This window comes from Thunnus thynnus, chromosome 7 (genome assembly GCF_963924715.1).
Source record: "Thunnus thynnus chromosome 7, fThuThy2.1, whole genome shotgun sequence".
Classification (NCBI taxonomy): domain Eukaryota; kingdom Metazoa; phylum Chordata; class Actinopteri; order Scombriformes; family Scombridae; genus Thunnus; species Thunnus thynnus.
This window is the reverse complement of record NC_089523.1, coordinates 20,923,050-20,947,929: the sequence shown is the minus strand read 5'-3', so window position 1 is coordinate 20,947,929 and position 24,880 is coordinate 20,923,050. Positions and strand designations below refer to the sequence as shown.

The 24,880-nt window shown below is 38.2% G+C and overlaps 3 protein-coding genes across 3 annotated transcripts; all 3 read left to right on the top strand.

The window, feature by feature from the left end:
* The first annotated feature begins 1,288 nt into the window (after positions 1-1,288).
* Positions 1,289-17,188, top strand: LOC137186172 (uncharacterized). The gene is made up of 22 exons (XM_067594871.1): positions 1,289-1,454; positions 2,679-2,963; positions 3,047-3,135; positions 3,426-3,602; positions 3,720-3,954; positions 4,139-4,309; positions 4,440-4,549; positions 4,719-4,857; positions 8,625-8,909; positions 8,993-9,081; positions 9,376-9,552; positions 9,683-9,917; positions 10,109-10,255; positions 10,379-10,488; positions 10,670-10,808; positions 14,165-14,449; positions 14,533-14,621; positions 14,904-15,080; positions 15,198-15,432; positions 15,617-15,787; positions 15,914-16,023; positions 16,205-17,188. The coding sequence occupies exons 1-22, from the start codon at positions 1,448-1,450 to the stop codon at positions 16,310-16,312; spliced, it is 3,570 nt and encodes a 1,189-aa protein (XP_067450972.1). The 5' UTR covers positions 1,289-1,447; the 3' UTR covers positions 16,313-17,188.
* Positions 16,477-18,762, top strand: LOC137186867 (caspase a-like). Its single transcript, XM_067595898.1, has 5 exons — positions 16,477-16,507; positions 17,045-17,188; positions 17,373-17,543; positions 17,670-17,779; positions 17,961-18,762. The coding sequence occupies exons 1-5, from the start codon at positions 16,477-16,479 to the stop codon at positions 18,066-18,068; spliced, it is 564 nt and encodes a 187-aa protein (XP_067451999.1). The 3' UTR covers positions 18,069-18,762.
* A 1,550-nt stretch (positions 18,763-20,312) lies between these two features.
* LOC137186173 (caspase a-like) lies at positions 20,313-24,280 on the top strand. Its single transcript, XM_067594873.1, has 8 exons — positions 20,313-20,489; positions 21,652-21,936; positions 22,020-22,096; positions 22,387-22,563; positions 22,648-22,882; positions 23,032-23,202; positions 23,333-23,442; positions 23,623-24,280. Exons 1-8 carry the CDS (start codon positions 20,483-20,485, stop codon positions 23,743-23,745), a joined length of 1,185 nt encoding a protein of 394 aa, XP_067450974.1. The 5' UTR covers positions 20,313-20,482; the 3' UTR covers positions 23,746-24,280.
* Positions 24,281-24,880: the final 600 nt, after the last annotated feature.

Sequence of the window (24,880 nt, the reverse complement as noted above, 5' to 3'; positions counted from 1 at the left end):
GGGAGATCCGGACTCCGGCTGAGATGATGGTGGGTAAACCACCTGACGCCCAGGGGGATCCTATATATATAATGTATACACCAGAAGCAGGAAAGCTATTGGTCTTTGAGAATTTTATCCTGAAGAAAAAAATAAGGAAAATTATTGGTGATCAAGGGATGGCATGTTGAAACCAGACTGTATAATAAACTGGTAAGATGAACATGGGTCAATGTCACTTAACCCCTTATGGCCAGGCCACACAACACACATTTTAATTGATCTTTATGATATGATTTCAAAGCAAATGGGAGTGGTCCCGTAAAGGATTACAGTGCTACTATCCCCAAATGAAATATCACTAAATAATGTAATAAGTGTAATGTCACAACCATTGCTGCCACTAGATTTCAACCTAAATAAAAAAGCACATTAGGGGAGACCGGGGATGGTTGTAACATTTTTGACATTTCTGTCTGTAGCTTGGAGCTCTTTTAAACCACTGCATTCAAATTTGTGATGCAAACTAGTGACATGTGTCTGCTATTAAATGGTGTACGAATTATCTCTGCAACACAAACAGAAAATGCATGGTTTAGTCTCAAACACAAGCAGTGAAATGTTACAATTGACCCCATAGTCCAGGTTAGTTGTAACATACCCTGAGGTGAAATGTAACATTATGAAATAAGGATTATGACAAATACTTAACATATTGAAAACTTTTTATTCATTACTTAAATTATTTTTGATGTTTTTTTTAACATAATTGGGATGTGTGTGTGTGTGTGTGTGTGTGTGTGTGTGTTACACTTTCATTTTAACATTATAATAAAACTAAACAAAATGTGCAAATGTGCACCATCTTCATCAATTGAACATTAGTGTGTTTCTGTGTGAGTGTGTCGGTGTCTATGTGTGCCAAGTGTGTATGGAGTGTGTATGGCACTACAAAATGTTGAGAGGCACCCCCCTGGCTTTCTCTTCCATGACCTATGCATATTGAAATTCAAGGTTAACATATAAATACAATTATTTTTTGCTTGGGGTAGGTTGTAACATTTTTTCACATGTTGTTACAACTAACCGAGACTCTTATAGGCATGAACTACCTTACAGCTAACAACTAAAACATTAGCACTAACCACTTGCATGAAAGATATCTACACAGACACACAATTAACATGATTTAAGTTTGATGAGTTCATCTACAAAGTGGGCAATGCTATCACAAAAATAACTTGCCACTGGGTGCAACTTCCTCGGATGTGGAACAAGGACTAAATTGAGCATGTGCAGAGTGAATCAGATGAATTGTAACATGTTCCTGATTGGAGAAATCGAAAGTGTTACAACTAAGCCATGTTACAGTCATCTCCGATCTCCCCTACGTAGGCTACAGGGATCTGTTTCAATGTACAATTTGCAGACTTCAATTTAAATAATCCAGTAACCTGAGACTTGAGCAATGGCAGGTAAGAGTTCTCGGTCTAAATGCATTTTGTAAGTAACATAAGTTAAAAGTTGGCGGCAATGTGAAGGCGATCAGACAAAAACTTACATAAACTGTATTTACCGTGTGGAGGCGGTGAGGAGGATAGGGGTTAGAGATAATATTTCTTCATAATCTTTCTGTTTTCTCAGTTTTACAACGAATGCGTGTCAAAGAAAAGTCTTGATGAGTTTGTTGTATATACCACGTAGACTATTAAGTTTCACTTTGCTGATCGTTTATGCCCGCTCCGTTTTGTTTTGTTTTGTTTTATTTGCAAAAAGAAAAGAAGATGAAATAATATGATGCAACCTTTTTGTTTTTCGAAATATCGATTAACAGCTCAGTGTGTAAGAGAAAGATCTGTCGAAATGACAACTGCAATATGTTTTCTGTTATAACGGTTGTCATTTCAAGTGTTTGTTCATAGAAAGGTGGAAAACATTAAACACGAGTTTATGGAGCTGAAATGTCCAAAGAGCGCAGGTCAGCCCGTAAAGGTTTGTATTAAAGTATCAGATTCTGACAGAAAAGTGTACATTAAGTTAAAACATATATCACTTATGGTCTAATGATTTATGATGTGAAATTCTTTGGAGGCTTCTTTTCTGCTCTGTGTGAGGAGGAAGGGCACAAACCACCGCCAACCCTCCTCCCGCAATATAAAAGGGAAGTACTCATAGTTTCCTATTACAGTGTGTTTGAAAACACATATACACATAAACCATGAAGAAATATTGGTAACAGTTTATAATATGAGTTAAAAAATGCATGATTCATGATGATTTAATGCATCATGGATTCTTGTGGCTCACTATTAATTACTGTGAGTTTATGTGATTAGTTAATGCATAGTGGATCATCAGTTACTTCAAACATTAATTTATTTATCACTTGAACATTTGTTTATCAACCTTATCATAATGTATTACTGAAATATGATTAAAATTGATTGATTTCAAATTGATTTCAAATGGTTTTCAGAATGTCAGGATGAGTGACAACCCAATTTGTTGATTTTGGATATTTCAGTTAAACTGGAGGATTAAGTGTTTTTTTAAAGTTAGCTGGTAAAGTGTTAATATTTTTGTAAATGTTTCTAATGTTCCATCTAATTCATTATTAGCACCTTCTTTCAAACCACCTCAAGAGACAAAATTTTGAAATGTGTAATTATTTTTTTTTTGCTTCATATTCCCTCTCCTAGGCAAGGAGCTTGCCAAGGTGAGGACTACGTTTGTGATGAGGGCGAATGAAGTACTTATTAAGCAGCTCCTGGATGACCTTTTAGTGCATTGTGTCATGTATGACGAAGAGATAGACTTCATACTTAAGAACAACATAACCAGAGCAGACAAAGCACGCTGCCTCATTGACATAGTGAGGAAGAAAGGAGATGAAGCCAGCAGGACGATGATTGCTCTCCTTCAACACAGAGATCCTGCACTTTACACCACCCTGGGTCTGTCTCCTGGTCAACCTGCTGAACCAGGTGAGCTGACATATTTCATAGGTGTAGTACACAAGTAGAAGAACTTCAATTTGAACAGTGATGTTGCGTTTTGCCGTTCACAGCTGCAGAGCCCCAGACAGAGCAGGAGTGGTCACTGACACTCATCCCAACAACCAAAGCATTCTGGAGGGAAAAACAGAATGATAAAAGAGTTAGTCATTCATTAAAGCATTATCAAATATGTCACATGGTCTTAACTGACAGATTTACCTTCAGCTATTTCCCAATAGTGGAAACATTATGGAAAAATGTAGTTTTGATGTAAAACTAACCAACATTAAGTTGGTTTCTTGTGCATCATTTATCAAGAAATAAAATGTTTTTCTTTGAGCTACATTTTTTCTTAAAGTCTACTATATACAGTACATTTCCTGTAAATTATCATAATACATTTTTGTTAAACTTTGTTGAACTTTTTTCATTTACATTTACATTTTTCAGATTTACCCTGCGGCCAAAAAATCCATTATGAGTCGTGTCGCCCTGCTAATCACTAACATAAAGTTTACTGATGAGAAATTAAACAGAGATGGAGCAGACATAGATGAGCAGAACATGGAGAAACTGCTTAAAGCGCTGGGATACGAGGTGGTGAAACACACAAACCTCACTGGAAAGGTACTTTTGATGACCAAAAAACACATTTTCTCATGTTAGCGTAAATCAAAAGTATTATTTTGTCTGGTTGATTGAGTGATACAGTAACTGGCATCTGATTTTTATGTGTTTCTGCAGGAGATTGACAATGCTGTAATTAAGTTCTCCAAACATCCAAAACTCAAAGAGACAGACAGTGTGTTTGTGGTTATCATGTCTCACGGGAAACCAGGAGCTGTCCTCGGTGTCAAATATAAAGACGAGGAACCGGATGAATTCCCCATTGATAACATTTACAAACACTTGGACACACAGAAATGTCCAGCGCTGCTGAACAAACCCAAGATCGTCATCATCCAGGCCTGCAGAGGAGGTGATTCTCATCTGTTCTCACAGATACACCAAACATCAACATAGTTTTTTTTAGGACCTACATTTAATAGCTTTACTTTTTGCATAATAATATAGCTTTGTATAAGTCTGCTTATGTCTTGGTTGTTGCTTTAAGTGACAAGGCCCTCATGATCTGTATTTAAAGTATGTCACATGTGTTGCAGAAAAGAAAGGATCTGTGCTTGTTAGTGATAGTGCAGAAGCAGCTGTGGTTTGTGATAATGTGCAACAGCCAGATCTATCCCTGTCTGCTGGTGAAGAAGACATTGTGGATGATGCTTTGCAATGTGCACACAAAGAAAAAGACTTCATTGCTCTTCTTTCTTGCAACCCTGGTGAGTCTGTCTGAAATATTATCAGATCTTATTCTAAAGCTCAGAAGCATTAACATCAATAATCTGCATTGATAACAGCTAAGAGTAGTTACCTTATGTAATAAAAACTGTCTGTTTGTTTTTCCTGCAGATACTGTCTCATATAGAAATAGATTCCTTGGATCTTTTCTTATCACATATATTTTTGAGGTAGTGAACACCTTTGCGCATAAGGATGACATTGAGGAACTTTTCAGAAAAGTAAGTTTTGCAAGTGTAAACTCTCTTCTGGGTGTAAAATTTTCATATATAATAATATCTAGCTGAAAGTAATATCAGCTGTGAGGCTACAAGACCAAAGAGCAAGCAGTAATGATCTTGTTTTATTTGCCTTGCTTAATGTCATACACTGTTTGTTTCAACCTCACAGGTCATGCAACGCTTTGAAGAGGATTTCCCCTCTGCGACCAAAAATAAGATGCCTACCAAAGACAGATGCAGTCTTCCAAAGCGCTTCTACCTCTTTCCACGCCTCCAGGCTTTCCAGGCCTCTGAGACAGTAATGGCAGGTAAGAATGAATGATTTCTATTCAAAATACAGTATGTAAGTAACAATAGGCATGATATATGTGTGGTTAGAATATGTCTTGTTCATCTTACATTTGATAAGTAGTATGGTGTATTTTTTATGGTTAATTTTTAATCTTTAATACTACCCTGTTGTGCTGATTATTTAACATACGTTACTTGACGTAAAACAGGAAACATAGGCTACCAACTCACCCAGCAGACTTCAATTTAAATAATCCAGTGATCCCAAACTTGAGCAATGGCGGGTAAGAGTTCACAGTATAAATGCAATTTGCAAGTAACATGACTTAAAAGTTGGCGGCAATGTGAAAGCGATAAGACAAAATCACATAAACTGTATTTACCATGTGTGTCTGTGTTATGGAGGCGGTTAGGAGTATAGGGGTTAGAAATACTTCTTAAACTTTCTCAGTTTTACAATGAATGTCTGTCAAAGACGTCTTGATGAGTCTGCATTTTGTGATATATGCCATGTAGACTATTAAGTTCCGCTTAGTTGACTGTTTATGGCTGGAGGATTACAAGGTCATCCTCCCTGGTTTGAGGCATCCTCCACTACGTAACTACTTAAGTCGCACTGTTCAGCACCAAGCAGTTGAAGAACAGCCATTATTCAGTCAAAGGGAGGGTTATGCCGAGATGATGCCCCTCACACAATGGCAGAGGTACAGCAATGGAGCACAGTGACCAATGAGCCAAGTCACTGGTATGCTCTTGGGGCTGAAGCTGCTCCAAGTCCTGGATGGATGAGCACTGCTGAAGCCACCTACAATATGCCACTGTTATTCCACCATCCTGCTACAGCTGCTTTACCACAGGTTTTAAGAGCTATTAGGCAGCTTCAAGAAGAGAATCAGAGAACGGACATAACACATGAAATGTCAGATAGAAGCTAGCACTCCTCTATCTTCTCCGCACCCTCCTCCACCAGTCCCGCCACCACAGGTCTAGTCCCTTTCACAACCTGAACAGTTATCTCAGCCCAACAGTCTGCCTGTGCCAGCACCCAACACAGGCCATGAGACTTACTGCCAAATTGCCTCACGTCATGCGCGCCAACTTCAAAAGGTATGTTCATCCACTGAAGATCAAAGTCCCAACCCTTCTGAACTTTGCTGATTGGCTGGAGTACGAGCTTGAGATCTTACAGAGTGCACTCAATATTGGCCGCAGTGAAGGGAAGGAGAGCACAGAGCTAAGGAAGGATCGATGCAGAGACTCCAACTTACATAGGTTGATGACCATCCTACAAGGTGCAGCCCCAACCTTCACCACCGCCAAAGAGCCTACTCTTTCCACAAACACATCCCAAGAAAAGGTGAAACCGTATTACCTGTATTGCAACAACACACTGCATTTCCTACACCAGCGCTCAAACTTCAGTCAACTTACTAAAGAACAGAGGAGCATGTCAGTGAAGTCCAATAAGAAGTGCTGGAGGTGTGGCCGTGGCCACCAAGCAGCACAGTGCCGGCTCAAAGCAACCAGTCAGATATGCAAAGGCAAGCATGTGGCACAGGATGCCCCACACCCACAATGAGAAGCATCTACCGTATACTAGCCAAGCAATATGATCCGCTGGGATTCATTGTGCCTTACACTACAAGAGCCAAGGTACTGGTGCAAAGTCTGTGGGACAAACACAGACAATGGCATGATCCCTTCTTGCACAGCAAGCCTCTCTAGGCCTGGAACACCTGGGAGGACAAACTGAAATACTTACCCTTGATTTCCTTTCCCACTGCTATGCAAGCACTGAAATTGACCTCACGGATAGCATCAGGGATGTACACATATTCTGTGATGCATCAGAATGTGCATATGGGTCAGTGGCACACCTACTCACAGATGATTACCAGAGGCAAGTTCAAGTGGCGTTCCTGACTGCTAGATCAAGGGTAGCCCCTAAGTGCCAGCAGTTCATGCCATGACTTGAGTTATGGGCTGCTGTTGCAGCAACCTGTGTAGAATGCCAAAGATGGAGGGCCAAACTTACTGTTCTGAAAATGTCCGACCCACGCGAATCTCATCTACTTCTTTGCCAGCCAGCATGCACCTCCACTGGATCAGACCGCTTTGGAACTCTCCAAGTGAAAGTGGGACGATGGAATGAGAAAAGGTCAGGGGTCCTGTTTAAGTGCATGACAACTAGAGCAGTCCATATGTAGCTCCTGTTCAGCCTCGATTCAGATTCCTTTCTCATGGCCCTGCAGAGATTCATTGCATGGAGAGGAAAAGCTGCAGAGCTTCTGTCCGACCAGGGCACGAATTTCAAAGGTGGAGATCGGAGAACTACTGGAGGTATTCAGGGCTCTGCACCCCACCCCTCAAGCAAAGCTGGGTAAATATCAGATTGTGTTCACAATCAACCCACCAAGCGCCCCTCATTTTGGGAGAGTTTGGGAATGTGAGATTAGATCTGTCAAGACCACTCTAAACGCCAATGTGAAAGCACAGATCATCCTTGAGGAAGTCCTTAACACCATGCTTATTGAAGTGGAAGGAATCTTAAATTCGAAGCCTTTGGGGTACTTGTCTACAGATGTGGCAGACCCAGAACCCATCACACCAAACTTGCTCCTCATGGGGCGGCTTGACACTGCATTGCCTCAGACTGTTTACCAGGAGTCAGAGCTTCTAAGTCGCTGTTGATGTTGACACTGCCAAGCGTTGGCTGACTAGTTCTGGAGGCCCTTTGTGAGGTATGACTTGCTTAATCTACAGACCCGCTCCAAGTGGTGGAATGACAATGAGGACCTCCAGTCAGACACAGTGGTCATGGTCGTTGACCCACAGCTGCCAAGGGCGTCTTGGCCAATTGGACAAGTGAGCAAGATCATCCCAGGAGCAGATGGATGAATCCGTACAGCTGAGTTCAGATTGAAGTGAAGACATACACAAGGCCAGTTGCGCGTCTCATCAAGCTCCCAGCCCTTCCAGACGAGGACATTGACTGAGTAAATCTTCTCCTTGACAGCAAATATGGCACACCATATTTTGGGGCAGCTGTAAAGAAGATTTCATATCCTTTCATGTATTTCTACCTCAGTTTTTATATTGCTCAAATGTCTGTTCTTAGTTTCATGTCTTTGCCTATCATTTGCTCAGTCCTGCTTACTGTGTATTTTGATTGGTTGAATAGACTGTCAATCAATCCTTCGTAGCAGACGTAAGTTGTATCCCATTTTCAGTCGCTCCGGAGAGTTTCAGGATGACAAGTCTGAGAGAATAACTATTTTTCATGCAATGTGTATCAATGTAGTACCTGGTAGTCTGGAGTGAACTGGTGATTGTTTCTCAAAGTTTAGAAGGTGCTCGTAATGAGGCACTGTTTGAGTGTGTCGTTCACTGCATACATAGCCAATAGGCAGGTGTAGTATGAACCAAGATGGCGCTGTCCAGTGGAGCCATGTGTTCTGTACATTCATATAAATACATAAGAGAGGTTGAATGTTATTTTAAGTTATAATGTTGCTTGAAAGTTGTAAACCTGCCATGAGGGAGGACAAAAACATTTCTAGGAAGAGGGGAGGACATTTCTCTTCGTAAGCAATGTAAGCGGACTATTCGATTACTATAAGCAAATTATTTAAACAGCATTTGCATAAGAATGATTCTGTCCTGAGCTTTTTGATCCATATAAGCAGTTGATCACCATGACTGTGATCACTATCAGTGGTTTCCAATGTATCGTTAAACTTAGTAAAACTTTTTTTTTTTTTTTGCTTCATATTCCCTCTCCTAGGCAAGGAGCTTGCCAAGGTGAGGACTACGTTTGTGATGAGGGCGAATGAAGTACTTATTAAGCAGCTCCTGGATGACCTTTTAGTGCATTGTGTCATGTATGACGAAGAGATAGACTTCATACTTGAGAACAACATAACCAGAGCAGACAAAGCACGCTGCCTCATTGACATAGTGAGGAAGAAAGGAGATGAAGCCAGCAGGACGATGATTGCTCTCCTTCAACACAGAGATCCTGCACTTTACACCACCCTGGGTCTGTCTCCTGGTCAACCTGCTGAACCAGGTGAGCTGACATATTTCATAGGTGTAGTACACAAGTAGAAGAACTTCAATTTGAACAGTGATGTTGCGTTTTGCCGTTCACAGCTGCAGAGCCCCAGACAGAGCAGGAGTGGTCACTGACACTGATCCCAACAACCGAAGCATTCTGGAGGGAAAAACAGAATGATAAAAGAGTTAGTCATTCATTAAAGCATTATCAAATATGTCACATGGTCTTAACTGACAGATTTACCTTCAGCTATTTCCCAATAGTGGAAACATTATGGAAAAATGTAGTTTTGATGTAAAACTAACCAACATTAAGTTGGTTTCTTGTGCATAATTTATTGAGAAATAAAATGTTTTTCTTTGAGCTACATTTTTTAAATTAAAGTCTACTATATACAGTATATTTTTCCTGTAAATTATCATAATACATTTTTGTTTAACTTTGTTGAACTTTCTTCATTTAAATTTCCATTTTTCAGATTTACCCTGCAGCCAAAAAATCCATTATGAGTCGTGTCGCCCTGCTAATCACTAACATAAAGTTTACTGATGAGAAATTAAACAGAGATGGAGCAGACATAGATGAGCAGAACATGGAGAAACTGCTTAAAGCACTGGGATACGAGGTGGTGAAACACACAAACCTCACTGGAAAGGTACTTTTGATTTAAAAAAAAAACCAAAACAAAACACATTTTCTCATGTTAGTGTAAATTAAAAGTGTTATTTTGTCTGGTTGATTGAGCGATACAGTAACTGGTATCTGATTTTTATGTGTTTTCGCAGAAGATTGACAATGCTGTAATTAAGTTCTCCAAACATCCAAAACTCAAAGAGACAGACAGCGTGTTTGTGATTATCATGTCTCACGGGAAACTGGGAGCTGTCCTCGGTGTCAACCATAAAAAGGGGCAACCGGATGAATTCCCCATTAATAACATTTACAAACACTTGGACACACAGAAATGTCCAGCACTGCTGGACAAACCCAAGATCATCATCATCCAGGCCTGCAGAGGAGGTGATTCTCATCTGTTCTCACAGATACACCAAACATCAACATATCATCAACATTTTTTTAGGATCTATATTTAAAAGCTTTACTTTTTGTATAATAATATAGCCTTGTATAAGTCTGCTAATGTCTTGGTTGTTGCTTTAAGTGACAAGGCCCTTGTGATCTGTATTTAAAGTATGTCACATGTGTTGCAGAAAAGAAAGGATCTGTGCTTGTAAGTGATAGTGCAAAAGCAGCTGTGGTTTGTGATGATGTGCAACAGCCAGATCTATCCCTGTCTGCTGGTGTAGAAGACATCGAGGATGAAAAAGACTTTATGCGTTTTCTTTCTTGCACCCCTGGTGAGTCTGTCTGAAATGTTATCAGATCTTATTTTAATCAGGAACATTAACATCAATAATCAGTATTGATAACAGCTAAGAGTAGTTACCTTATGTAATAAAAACTGTATGTTTTTCCTGCAGATACTGTCTCATATAGAAATAGATTCCTTGGATCTTTTCTTATCACATATATTTTTGAGGTACTGAACACCTTCGCGCATAAGGATGACATTGAGGAACTTTTCAGAAAAGTAAGTTTTGCAAGTTCAAACTCTATTCTGGATGTAAAATTTTCATATATAATAGGATACGATCTATCTAGCTGAAAGTAATATCAGCTGTGAGGCTACAAGACCAAAGAGCAAGCAGTAATGATGTTCTTGTTTTATTTGCCTTGTTTAATGTCATACACTGTTTGTTTCAACCTTACAGGTCATGCAACGCTTTGAAGAGGATTTCTCCTCAGTGGACAAAAAGCAGATGCCTACCAAAGACCGATGCAGTCTTCCAAAGTGCTTCTACCTCTTTCCAGGCCTCCAGGCTTTCCAGGCCTCTGAGACAGTAATGGCAGGTAAGAATGAATGATTTCTATTCAAAATACACTTTGCAAGTAACAACAGGCATGACTATATGGCCCATACAAACACAAACAAGTCAAAGAAGATTGATGAGACAGAGAACTGATAATGCCATTCAGGCTTACATGAAATCATATTGTGAACATTAGTGTCCATGCTGGCAATTATTTGTCAGCTAGGAAATCTACCATGGCTTTTGCCCTGTAGGCCGACACTGCTATTTGTTTTGTCAGTTGACAACTACGTGGTTGCTGCCACTGACTGACAGATTACACAAATTACAGGCAGATTATCCATTAAACACATAGTTTAAACAGTTTTCCTGCCCTTCAGTGTTACGTGTTGAGCGGTACACCGGTGCACTGAAATGGAGCAGACACAATCAAAAGCTAGACAAACAAGCCAGGAGTAACGATGGCTAGTGAGGATTATCCATGCCTTTTTCAAGATTAACTTTTAATGAAAAGTTGGAGTTAATTGGCAAAGGAAGACCTTCACCAGAGCTAATTTGGCGCCGAAAGCCAAGGCTTTTTTTTCAAGTAACTTTCATCAATGTGATCATCAAAGGGTAAGTTTTTAAAATCTGATAACGACTGCCGTGCCAACTGATATTATTCTGGCTGCTGCCGCCACTGTTGCGTATGTTACTTTATTTGGAAAAACGGTCATTAATATGTGTCGCTAATGTGTGTGCGCTGTGATGTATGTGAGTGTGTGTGTGTGTGTGTGTGTGTGTGTGTGTGTGTGTGTGTCTGTGATGTATAGGCTTATTAAATGTTGTTGGTTATGTGTGGTAGGATGGGTGACTGTCATGCACTCATATTCTGCGGAAGTGCACACAGCTTGTGTGATGATGTGATTATTTGTAAGGAGGATTTGCATTTTGCTTAAGAAATTATCTGTTTGTTTTGGTGACATCTCTCACTCCCTCCGTGCTGTTTGATTGTTACATTGGCTGGACTAAGTTAGCAACTTATTTTTGTTTCAGAGCTGGAATTGTCATGGGTAACTTTTGCAGTACTGTACGGGAAATTGAGCTGCTAGTTTGCTTTTTTTCCTGACGAGGAAAGGGGGGTCAGAGGGCCAAGGTTTAAGAGTCACGGTTCACTATTAAACGAAATGATTTGAAAAGGTCAGCCTTTGCTTTTTATTTTCTCCAATACTACCTACCTTTGGTGTAAATATAATAAAATATGGTTATTTATAGTGGAGGGAGGGTCATGCATTTTCCCCCAGTCACTCAGGGAGGCTCAAGGAAAAATATTTGTAGCTCCAGGGAGGGTCAAGATCAAAAAAAAAAACGAAGTCACACCCCAGCCACTCCCCTCCCTCTGATAAATAACAAACACTACCTTACTTTTACAGTGTGCTTGAAAACACATAAAGTGGAAATTGTGGTAACACTTTATAATACAGCCCACATTTTACAGGGTAACTTACCATCACTTACCATGTAATCTCCCAGAAGTTACGGTGTAACTTCCTCATATGAATCTGTACATATAAAATACTTACTGGTTCTTACTGGTATTTAAATGTAGGTACAGTGGCAGAAAACAAGACAACAAGAAACAAGGGAGTAACAATTGGGGATTTAAAGGGTAACTTCCCGACATTTACCGTGTAATTTCCTGGAACTTATGGTGTAACTTCCTCGTATGAATCAGTACATACGTATATGTGCAATATATATGCACTTGAGAGAGGTAAGATGCTTGTTATGAGCTGCCGCAGTGCTCAACCAACATGCCTGCTAGGAGCTAATTTTCAAAAGTATGGACCCATTTCTGGACTTGTTCTTATTCAAATTCATACAATGAAGTACAAGACATAAACATAATAAATCTCTGGAGTGTGGGTGAAGCTAGCCTGCCAAACACACATGCATAAAAAATATTGTCATAACAGCCATGAGCAAAGGGCAAAAACATGTGATTTTATTGCACATGTACATATATACTGATTTATACGAGGAAGTTACACCATAAGTTCCAGGAAATTACATGGTAAATGTCGGGAAGTTACACTTCAAATCCCTGATTGTTACTCCCTTGTCTCTCATTGTCTTGTTTTCTTCCACTGTACCTGCATTTAAGTACCAGTAAGAACCAGTAAGTATTTTATATGTACGGATTCATACGAGGAAGTTGCACCATGAGTTCTGGGAGATTACATGGTAAGTGATGGGGAGTTACACTGTATTATAAAGTGTTACTGAAACCGCTTATAGTGATCATGTCCATTCAGGTCAAACTGATCACTATAAGTGGATGATAATTATAACCGATTTTTTTTTCTCAGATAGATTACCATTTAATTGACATTTGTATATTTATTACATTAATATAAAATAATGAAACAGGCAGATTCACTATTTACTGAATTTTATTGACTGTTTCAATATACCATGCAGCTGTTTCAAACACTTGTTGTTGCTGCTTGCTGCTGCATCTCGTTGGCTCGTTTTTGGCAGTTTAACATAAGCATCAAGAAGACTACATTTTTCATTGAGAGAAAATGACTTTTCCCTTTTCTTTTTCCCGTCATGATTTCAATGTGCACACAGCACCAGCCTCCCAGCCTGAAACAGACGAGTTGTGTGTTTAGGCTGTGGGGGTGGGTGCCGCAGGGGTGCCACAGTGAGAAAGTTGGACCAGAATCAACTTTTGGAGAAATGCAACTTATAACACTGTACAACCCTGCCATGAGGGAAGACAAAAACATTACTAGGAAGAGGGGAGGACATTTCTCTTTGTTTGATAACGTTAAAAGTAAAGTTAGACTTTGCTGATGGCTTCCCGACTCATTTTAATAAAGCCGAGAGAGAGAGAGAGAGAGAGAGAGAAAGAAGCAGTGGTCGAGCGAGCTAGAGAGTGGATGAGGAGAGTGAGCAGTGGTAGCGAGAAAGCCGGTGAACGAGAGGAATAAAATGTTATTCTCTGATTGTTTCACGGCGGTTACAAATAAACATGCCCACACCCCGCACCTCCGCACAACCCTGTGGAGGTGCGCTGCAACCCCTGATAATGGTGCTGCAGCCGCTAAATACTATCATACATGAACTATGGGAGTAAGGTAAGGAGAAAATAGAATAACTGTAGTTTTAATTTTTTTCCATATATATATATATTTTCATGTATGAAAAAAACAAAAATTAACAATGTAAGCGGACTATTCGATTACTATAAGCAAATTATTTAAACAGCATTTGTATAAGAATGATTCTGTCCTGAGCTTTTTGATCCATATAAGCAGTTGATCAACATAACTGTGATCACTATCAGTGGTTTCCAATGTATCGTTAAACTTAGTAAAACTAATTTTTTTTGCTTCATATTCCCTCTCCAAGGCAAGGAGCTTGCCAAGGTGAGGACTACGTTTGTGATGAGGGCGAATGAAGTACTTATTAGGCAGCTCCTGGATGACCTTTTAGTGCATTGTGTCATGTATGACGAAGAGATAGACTTCATACTTGGGAACAACATAACCAGAGCAGACAAAGCACGCTGCCTCATTGACATAGTGAGGAAGAAAGGAGATGAAGCCAGCAGGACGATGATTGCTCTCCTTCAACACAGAGATCCTGCACTTTACACCACCCTGGGTCTGTCTCCTGGTCGACCTGCTGAACCAGGTGAGCTGACATATTTCATAGGTGTAGTACACAAGTAGAAGAACTTCAATTTGAACAGTGATGTTGCGTTTTGCCGTTCACAGCTGCAGAGCCCCAGACGGAGCAGGAGTGGTCACCGACACTCATCCCAACAACCGAAGCATTCTGGAGGGAAAAACAGAATGATAAAAGAGTTAGTCATTCATTAAAGCATTATCAAATATGTCACATGGTCTGAACTGACAGATTTACCTTCAGCTATTTCCCAATAGTGGAAACATTATGGAAAAATGTAGTTTTGGTGCAAACCAAATAATGTTGTGCATCATTTATCAAAAAATAAAATGTTTTTCTTTAAGCTACATTTTTTCTTAATTAAAGTCTACTATATACAGTATATTTTTCTTTTAAATTATCATAATACATTTATGTTTAACTTTGTTTAACTTTTTTCGTTTAAATTTCCATTTTTCAGATTTACCTTGCGGCCAAAAATTCCATTATGAGTCGTGTTGCCCTGCTAATCACTAATATAAAGTTTACTGATGAGAAATTAAACAGAGATGGAGCAGACATAGATGAGCAGAACATGGAGAAACTGCTTAAAGCGCTGAGATACGAGGTGGTGAAACACACAAACCTCACTGGAAAGGTACTTTTGATGACCAAAAAACACATTTTCTCATGTTAGTGTAAATCAAAAGTATTATTTTGTCTGGTTGATTCAGCGATACGGTAACTGGCATCTGACTTTTCTGTGTTCTCGCAGGAGATTGACAATGCTGTAATTAAGTTCTCCAAACATCCAAAACTCAGACAGACAGACAGCGTGTTTGTGATTATCATGTCTCACGGGAAACCAGGAGCTGTCCTCGGTGTCAAATATAAAGACGAGGAACCGGACGAATTCCCCATTGATAACATTTACAAACACTTGGACACACAGAAATGTCCAGCGCTGCTGGACAAACCCAAGATCATCATCATCCAGGCCTGCAGAAGAGGTGATTCTCATCTGTTCTCACAGATACACCAAACATCAACATGGTTTTTTTTAGGACCTACATTTAATAGCTTTATTTTTTGTATATTAATATAGCCTTGTATAAGTCTGCTAATGTCTTGGTTGTTGCTTTAAGTGACAAGGCCCTTGTGATCTGTATTTAAAGTATGTCACATGTGTTGCAGAAAAGAAAGGATCTGTGCTTGTTAGTGATAGTGCAAAAGCAGCTGTGGTTTGTGATGATGTGCAACAGCCAGATCTATCCCTGTCTGCTGGTGTAGAAGACATTGAGGAGGATGCTTTGCGACATGCACACAAAGAAAAAGACTTCATTCGTTTTCTTTCTTGCACCCCTGGTGAGTCTGTCTGAAATGTTATCAGATCTTATTTTAAAGCTCAGGAATATAAACATCAATAATCAGTATTGATAACAGCTAAGAGTAGTTACCTTATGTAATAAAAATTGTATGTTTTTCCTGCAGATACTGTCTCATATAGAAATAGATTCCTTGGATCTTTTCTCATCAAGTTTATTTTTGAGGTAGTGAACACCTTTGCGCATAAGGAAGACATTGAGGAACTTTTCAGAAAAGTAAGTTTTGCAAGTGTAAACTCTCTTCTGGATGTAAAATTTTCATATATAATAGGATACGATCTATCTAGCGGAAAGTAATATCAGCTGTGAGGCAACAAGACCAAAGAGCAAGCAGTAATGATGTTCTTGTTTTATTTGCCTTGTTTAATGTCATACACTGTTTGTTTCAACCTCACAGGTCATGCAACGCTTTGAAGAGGATTTCCCCTCTGCGACCAAAAAGCTGATGCCTACCAAAGACAGATGCAGTCTCCCAAAGCGCTTCTACCTCTTCCCAGGCCTCTGAGACAGGATCCAACACAGACTTTGTAGCCATGTTTCATTTCAACTGGTTGCTTACTGAGATTGACTTTCTATTAAAGAAAAACAGGATATTGAATGATTTCCTTCACATGGCTCCTTGTTCTTCCATCAAATTTCAAAATTCACCCACTCACACAAAATTATGAAATGACTTTGATCTTCTATAACACCACATCATGTAAAATGTGCATCATTTATTATCTATTTTAAACTTTTTAAATGTTATGAAACCAGACAACACTGCCATTAAGTCAGACACAATGTGCCTGAAAATCAAAAATCTCTACGAGTTATATATTGTTATTAATTTCTCATCATTTAAATAGGTGGTAGTTTACACATATATTAAACAGGGACTATATTGGAAATCCATTTCAGCATATAGAGGATTAAAGTATATGATAGCTGTGGTCATTCCTCTTGTCAGATCTTGTTGTAATTGTATTGTATAAGTAAGTTAACTCAGCATAATTAACCTTTTTAAGATTTTTTAGTGTGACATATTGACTATGAATGGGCATTTACTTGTGTTTGTTTTTATTCATTTCTGTCCAGATGTTTAACCACAAATTAAAACTTCACTACGCCATCTTTCAAGAGTCTCTCTTTATGTTGTTACAATATAGAACCAGATGTTTAGAAAAGGTTTTATGAATATCTGTACCTTTCCTGGTTAACATTATATATTAACAGGACTGATAACAGTTGGGTTAAGGCTTTTTCTTTTCAATATGTTTTTTCTTGGGTTGGGAACCGGACGAATTCCCCATTGATAACATTTACAAACACTTGGACACACAGAAATGTCCAGCGCTGCTGGACAAACCCAAGATCATCATCATCCAGGCCTGCAGAAGAGGTGATTCTCATCTGTTCTCACAGATACACCAAACATCAACATGGTTTTTTTTAGGACCTACATTTAATAGCTTTATTTTTTGTATATTAATATAGCCTTGTATAAGTCTGCTAATGTCTTGGTTGTTGCTTTAAGTGACAAGGCCCTTGTGATCTGTATTTAAAGTATGTCACATGTGTTGCAGAAAAGAAAGGATCTGTGCTTGTAAGTGATAGTGCAAAAGCAGCTGTGGTTTGTGATGATGTGCAACAGCCAGATCTATCCCTGTCTGCTGGTGTAGAAGACATTGAGGAGGATGCTTTGCGACATGCACACAAAGAAAAAGACTTCATTCGTTTTCTTTCTTGCACCCCTGGTGAGTCTGTCTGAAATGTTATCAGATCTTATTTTAAAGCTCAGGAATATAAACATCAATAATCAGTATTGATAACAGCTAAGAGTAGTTACCTTATGTAATAAAAATTGTATGTTTTTCCTGCAGATACTGTCTCATATAGAAATAGATTCCTTGGATCTTTTCTCATCAAGTTTATTTTTGAGGTAGTGAACACCTTTGCGCATAAGGAAGACATTGAGGAACTTTTCAGAAAAGTAAGTTTTGCAAGTGTAAACTCTCTTCTGGATGTAAAATTTTCATATATAATAGGATACGATCTATCTAGCGGAAAGTAATATCAGCTGTGAGGCAACAAGACCAAAGAGCAAGCAGTAATGATGTTCTTGTTTTATTTGCCTTGTTTAATGTCATACACTGTTTGTTTCAACCTCACAGGTCATGCAACGCTTTGAAGAGGATTTCCCCTCTGCGACCAAAAAGCTGATGCCTACCAAAGACAGATGCAGTCTCCCAAAGCGCTTCTACCTCTTCCCAGGCCTCTGAGACAGGATCCAACACAGACTTTGTAGCCATGTTTCATTTCAACTGGTTGCTTACTGAGATTGACTTTCTATTAAAGAAAAACAGGATATTGAATGATTTCCTTCACATGGCTCCTTGTTCTTCCATCAAATTTCAAAATTCACCCACTCACACAAAATTATGAAATGACTTTGATCTTCTATAACACCACATCATGTAAAATGTGCATCATTTATTATCTATTTTAAACTTTTTAAAGGTTATGACACCAGACAACACTGCCATTAAGTCAGACACAATGTGCCTGAAAATCAAAAATCTCTACGAGTTATATATTGTTATTAATTTCTCATCATTTAAATAGGTGGTAGTTTACACATATATTAAACAGGGACTATATTGGAAATCCATTTCAGCATATAGAGGATTAAAGTATATGATAGCTGTGGTCATTCCTCTTGTCAGATCTTGTTGTAATTGTATTGTATAAGTAAGTTAACTCAGCATAATTAACCTTTTTAAGATTTTTTAGTGTGACATATTGACTATGAATGGGCATTTACTTGTGTTTGTTTTTATTCATTTCTGTCCAGATGTTTAACCACAAATTAAAACTTCACTACGCCATCTTTCAAGAGTCTCTCTTTATGTTGTTACAATATAGAACCAGATGTTTAGAAAAGGTTTTATGAATATCTGTACCTTTCCTGGTTAACATTATATATTAACAGGACTGATAACAGTTGGGTTAAGGCTTTTTCTTTTCAATATGTTTTTTCTTGGGTTGTGAATGTCTGCTGTTGTGGGCTTGTTATTCTCTTTGAGACAGGGTACATGACACCAAATAAACAAATAAACATGTTAGAAATATTACTTAGTAAATGTTACATTCCCAACAAGAAGAGTATAATGCAGTTTAGAGGAATAGCAGAAGAACACAATGCAGTTTAAAATTAAAAAATGTTCTAATGTATCTGCTGATGTTGCTGAAAAACTCCCCTTTTTAGGCAAAAGAAAACAAATCTCCCTCTTCAGATATGTAAACCCCCCAACAAACATATTTGACCATACATACATGCAGTATGTATGGTCAGACAACACTAGAGTTACATACGATACTGTCTTCTTTGTAATTTCGGTGAAGTGAATCTTTAACCAGCAGTTTTGTAACATTTTGGCTTTCAAAATACGATTTGTGAGTAACAATGGTGTGATTTATGTGTGGTTAGAATATGTCTTGTGCATCTTTGATTGGTGTATTTTTTATGCTTCATTTTTAACCTTTAATAGTACCCTGTTGTGCTGATTAATTCAAGTACATTACTTGATGTAAAACAAGTAACGTACTTGTTGGTAGCCTCAGTGAGTAGGCTACCAACTCACCCAGTGTCCATTAGGGGAGACTGGGGATGGTTGTAACATTTTTGACATTTCTGTCTGTAGCTTGGGAACTTTTAAACCACTGCCTTCAAAATGTGATGCAAACTAGTGACATGTGCCTGCTATTAAATGGTGTACCTGTTATCTCTGCAACACAAACAGAAAATGCATGGTTTAGTCTCAAACACAAGCAGTGAAATGTTACAATTGACCCCATAGTCCAGGTTAGTTGTAACATACCCTGAGGTGAAATGTAACATTATGAAATAAGGATTATGACAAATACTTAACATATTGAAAACTTTTTATTCATTACTTAAATTATTTTTGATGTTTTTTTAACATAATTGGGATGTGTGTGTGTGTGTGTGTGTGTGTGTGTGTGTGTGTGTGTTACACTTTCATTTTAACATTATAATAACACTAAACAAAATGTGCAAATGTGCACCATCTTCATCAATTGAACATTAGTGTGTTTCTGTGTGAGTGTGTCGGTGTCTATGTGTGCCAAGTGTGTATGGAGTGTGTATGGCACTACAAAATGTTGAGAGGCACCCCCCTGGCTTTCTCTTCCATGACCTATGCATATTGAAATTCAAGGTTAACATATAAATACAATTAATTTTTTGCTTGGGGTAGGTTGTAACATTTTTTCACATGTTGTTACAACTAACCGAGACTCTTATAGGCATGAACTACCTTACAGCTAACAACTAAAACATTAGCACTAACCACTTGCATGAAAGATATCTACACAGACACACAATTAACATGATTTAAGTTTGATGAGTTCATCTACAAAGTGGGCAATGCTATCACAAAAATAACTTGCCACAGGGTGCAACTTCCTCAGATGTGGAACAAGGACTAAATTGAGCATGTGCAGAGTGAATCAGATGAATTGTAACATGTTCCTGATTGGAGAAATCGAAAGTGTTACAACTAAGCCATGTTACAGTCATCTCCGATCTCCCCTACGTAGGCTACAGGGATCTGTTTCAATGTACAATTTGCAGACTTCAATTTAAATAATCCAGTAACCTGAGACTTGAGCAATGGCAGGTAAGAGTTCTCGGTCTAAATGCATTTTGTAAGTAACATAAGTTAAAAGTTGGCGGCAATGTGAAGGCGATCAGACAAAAACTTACATAAACTGTATTTACCGTGTGGAGGCGGTGAGGAGGATAGGGGTTAGAGATAATATTTCTTCATAATCTTTCTGTTTTCTCAGTTTTACAACGAATGCGTGTCAAAGAAAAGTCTTGATGAGTTTGTTGTATATACCACGTAGACTATTAAGTTTCACTTTGCTGATCGTTTATGCCCGCTCCGTTTTGTTTTGTTTTGTTTTATTTGCAAAAAGAAAAGAAGATGAAATAATATGATGCAACCTTTTTGTTTTTCGAAATATCGATTAACAGCTCAGTGTGTAAGAGAAAGATCTGTCGAAATGACAACTGCAATATGTTTTCTGTTATAACGGTTGTCATTTCAAGTGTTTGTTCATAGAAAGGTGGAAAACATTAAACACGAGTTTATGGAGCTGAAATGTCCAAAGAGCGCAGGTCAGCCCGTAAAGATTTGTATTAAAGTATCAGATTTTGACAGAAAAGTGTACATTAAGTTAAAACATATATCACTTATGGTCTAATGATTTATGATGTGAAATTCTTTGGAGGCTTCTTTTCTGCTCTGTGTGAGGAGGAAGGGCACAAACCACCGCCAACCCTCCTCCCGCGATATAAAAGGGAAGTACTCATAGTTTCCTATTACAGTGTGTTTGAAAACACATATAAACATAAACCATGAAGAAATATTGGTAACAGTTCATAATATGAGTTAAAAAATGCATGATTCATGATGATTTAATGCATCATGGATTCTTGTGGCTCACTATTAATTACTGTGAGTTTATGTGATTAGTTAATGCATAGTGGATCATCAGTTACTTCAAACATTAATTTATATTTATCACTTGAACATTTGTTTATTAACCTTATCATAAAGTGTTACTGAAATATGATTAAATCACAAATTGATTTCAGATGGTTTTCAGAATTTAAACATCCAAGCATCCTTTCATCACTGTCAGGATAAGTGGCAACCCCATTTGTTAATATTGGATATTACAGTTAAACTGAAGGATTAAGTGTTTTTTTATGGGTTGAGAATATTATATTTTAATTTTTTTAATTTATTTTTTGCTTTATGTTCCCTCCTATAGACAAGGAGCTTTTCAAGGTGAGGAGAAAGTTTGTAGAGAGGGTGAACAAATACCTTATTAATCAGCTCCTGGATGACATGTTACATGATGGTATCGTAAACGACGGGGAGAAAGACTCAATACTTGAGGAGAACAAAACCACAGCAGACAGGGCACGCTGCCTCATTGACACGGTGAAGAGGAAAGGAGATGAAGCCAGCAGGAAGATGATTGATCACCTAAAATGCAGAGATGCTGCACTTTACACCACCCTGGGTCTGTCTCCTGGTCAACCTGCTGAACCAGGTGAGCTGACATATTTCATAGGTGTAGTATACAAGTAGAAGAACTTCATTTTAAACAGTGACGTTGTGTTTTGCCGTTCACAGCTGCAGAGCCCCAGACGGAGCAGGGTCTGTCTTTGCAGCAGAAGTCGTCAACCACACTCAAACGAACCGATGATAAGGTTAGTCATTCATAAAAGCATTATCAAATATGTCACATGGTCTTAACTGATAGATTTATCTTCAGCTATTTGCCAACAGTGGAAACATTATAGAAAAATGTAGTTCTGATGCAAAATGAACCAACATTAAGTTGGTTTCTTGTGCATCATTCATCAAGAAATAAAATGGTTTTCTTTGAGCTTAATTTTTTTTCATTAAAGTCTACTAAGAAGTTCCAGTACATTTTTTCCTGTAAATGATTATAATAATTTTTTGATTAACTTTCTTAGTTTAAATTTCCATTTTTCAGCCCTACCTTGTGACTGAAGAATCCATTAGGAGTCGTGTCGCCCTGCTAATCACTAACATAAAGTTTACTGATGAGAAATTAAACAGAGATGGAGCAGAGAAAGACGAGCAGAACATGGAGAAACTGCTTAAAGCGCTGGGATACGAGGTGGTGAAACACACAAACCTCACTGGAAAGGTATTTTTGATGGAAAAAAACACATTTTCTCTGGTTGATTGAGCGATACAGTAACTGGTATCTCACTTTTCTGTGTTCTCGCAGGAGATTGATGATGCTGTAATTAAGTTCTCCAAACATCCAAAACTCAAAGAGACAGACAGCGTGTTTGTGATTATCATGTCTCACGGGAAACCGGGAGCTGTCCTCGGTGTCAACCATAAAAAGGGGCAACCAGACAAATTCCCCATTGATAACATTTACAAACACTTGGACACACAGAAATGTCCAGCACTGCTGAACAAACCCAAGATCATCATCATCCAGGCCTGCAGAGGAGGTGATTCTCATCTGTTCTTACAGATCTTTGAAAGATGCTGAAAAAAACTCTCTGACTCTCTGGAAAAAAGTCCTCTAATGTCTTGTTTGTTGTCTTTAAGTGATGAGGCTCATATACACTGTATTTAAAGTATGTCACATGTGTTGTAGGCAAGAAAGGATCTGTGCTTGTAAGTGATAGTGCACAAGCAGCTGTGGTTTGTGATGATGTGCAACAGCCAGATCTATCCCTGTCTGCTGGTGTCGAAGACATCGAGGAGGACTTTGTGCGACATGCACACAAGGAAAAAGACTTCATTGCTCTTCTTTCTTCCACTCCTGGTGAGTCTGTCTGAAATATTCTCAGATCTTATTCTAAAGCTCGAGAATGTAAACATCAATAATCTGCATTAATAACAGCTAAGAGTAGTTACTTTATGTAATAAAAACTGTCTGTATTATTTTCCTGCAGATACAGTCTCACATAGAGATGAAAATAAAGGGTCTTTTCTTATCCAGTACATTGTTGAGGTGTTCAACGACAGCTGGCGTGAAGATGACATTGATGAACTTTTCAGAAAAGTAAGTTTTGCAAGTGTAAACTCTCTTCAGGGTGTAAAATTTTCATGTATAATAGGATACAATGTATCTAGTGGAAAGTAATATCAGCTGTCAGGCAACACGACCAAAGAGCAAGCAGTAATGATGTTCTTGATTTATTTGTTTGCTTAATGTCATAAACTGTTTGTTTCAACCTCACAGGTGATGCAACGCTTTGAAGATCTTTTAGTCCTCACTGAGAGAGGTCACGATACACAGATGCCAACCAAAGAAAGATGCACTCTAACAAGACGCTTCTACCTCAGGCCACAGAGTCAGGCTTGAGTGTTGTGCAATGCAAAGTTTGTTTAACATTAAACATTATGATCAGAATGCTTTATAAGGAAGTACTTTGCTAATACAAAGTGTAGCCTTGAACTTTCTTTATTCTGCATGAAAAAGTAATCTTGTCTGCTCCACAGTTAGCTGAGGTGATGTAATAAATGTGTGATGAACATGATATGAAGAAAAATACTATTGAGAATAATATTTGTTCTATCTACCTGAAATGATCAATATGTACTCTTGGTGGTAAGAGGTGAAAACTTTCTTGTACTGTATAACTGCCACTGATGAATTATTATGAATTACACACTGCTGTTTTTAATCTGTTTTAATGGCTCCACCTGAAAATTATATTTTTTATCATTTGTAATGATTTCAGACCTTAATAGATTGTAAGTAAAGACAGAGAATGGTTCAATATGTCTCTGAATTATCATTTATTCTTGTTTCAGTGTATTTTGTCATTTAATCCATGATTTTCATTTTTGTCTCCACCTAAACAAAATAAAACATTGATCTTTTAGATACAGTAAAAGGCTACTATTACTCTTTTTAACAAACTAAAACCGCGCACACATTAAACCATTAGTGGTGTAAAAAATTAAGACTAAGGTTTGGTCTTCATATATTGATATAGATATTTATCAATTTCTGTGTAAGTGCAACAACATACAGCACAGCAAAGTTAACAGTCTTAATAGCAAATAACACTCAGCCCCACCAAGTGTAGCAATTAGTCATTATAGTCTGCATGAGATGAAAATATAGACATTATTGATGTAAAGCAGGAAACGGAGACCACCACCCAGTGCTTATTACGCACCCACCAGACTACAGGGAGCTGGGGGGGTTTCATGTGCAATTTGCAGGCTTCAATTTAAATAATCCAGTGACCTGAGACTTGAGCAAAAGAGTTCTCGGTCTAAATGCACTAAATGCAAGTAACATGACTTAAAAGTTGGTGGCAATGTGAAGGCGATCAGACAAAAACTTACATAAACTGTATTTGTCGTGTGTGTCTGTGTTGTAGAGGAGGATAGGGGTTAGAGATAATATTTCTTAAACTTCCTCAGTTTTACAACGAATGTCTGTCAAAGAAAAGTCTTGATGAGTCTGAATTTTGTTGTATATGCCA

What these genes read in the sequence shown, in the direction of transcription:
- LOC137186172 (XM_067594871.1), top strand. An exon ending in TGGTCAACCTGCTGAACCAG is followed by an intron (nt 8,910 to 8,992) that starts GTGAGCTGACAT and finishes TGCCGTTCACAG; the next exon opens with CTGCAGAGCCCCAGACAGAG. An exon ending in CTCTGAGACAGTAATGGCAG is followed by an intron (nt 10,809 to 14,164) that starts GTAAGAATGAAT and finishes TCCCTCTCCAAG; the next exon opens with GCAAGGAGCTTGCCAAGGTG.
- LOC137186867 (XM_067595898.1), top strand. Translation starts at nt 16,477, where the DNA reads ATGACTTTGATCTTCTATAACACCACATCAT. An exon ending in CTTCTATAACACCACATCAT is followed by an intron (nt 16,508 to 17,044) that starts GTAAAATGTGCA and finishes AGTTGGGTTAAG; the next exon opens with GCTTTTTCTTTTCAATATGT. An exon ending in TTTTCTTTCTTGCACCCCTG is followed by an intron (nt 17,544 to 17,669) that starts GTGAGTCTGTCT and finishes TTTTTCCTGCAG; the next exon opens with ATACTGTCTCATATAGAAAT.
- LOC137186173 (XM_067594873.1), top strand. An exon ending in ACACAAACCTCACTGGAAAG is followed by an intron (nt 22,564 to 22,647) that starts GTATTTTTGATG and finishes GTGTTCTCGCAG; the next exon opens with GAGATTGATGATGCTGTAAT. An exon ending in CATCCAGGCCTGCAGAGGAG is followed by an intron (nt 22,883 to 23,031) that starts GTGATTCTCATC and finishes CATGTGTTGTAG; the next exon opens with GCAAGAAAGGATCTGTGCTT.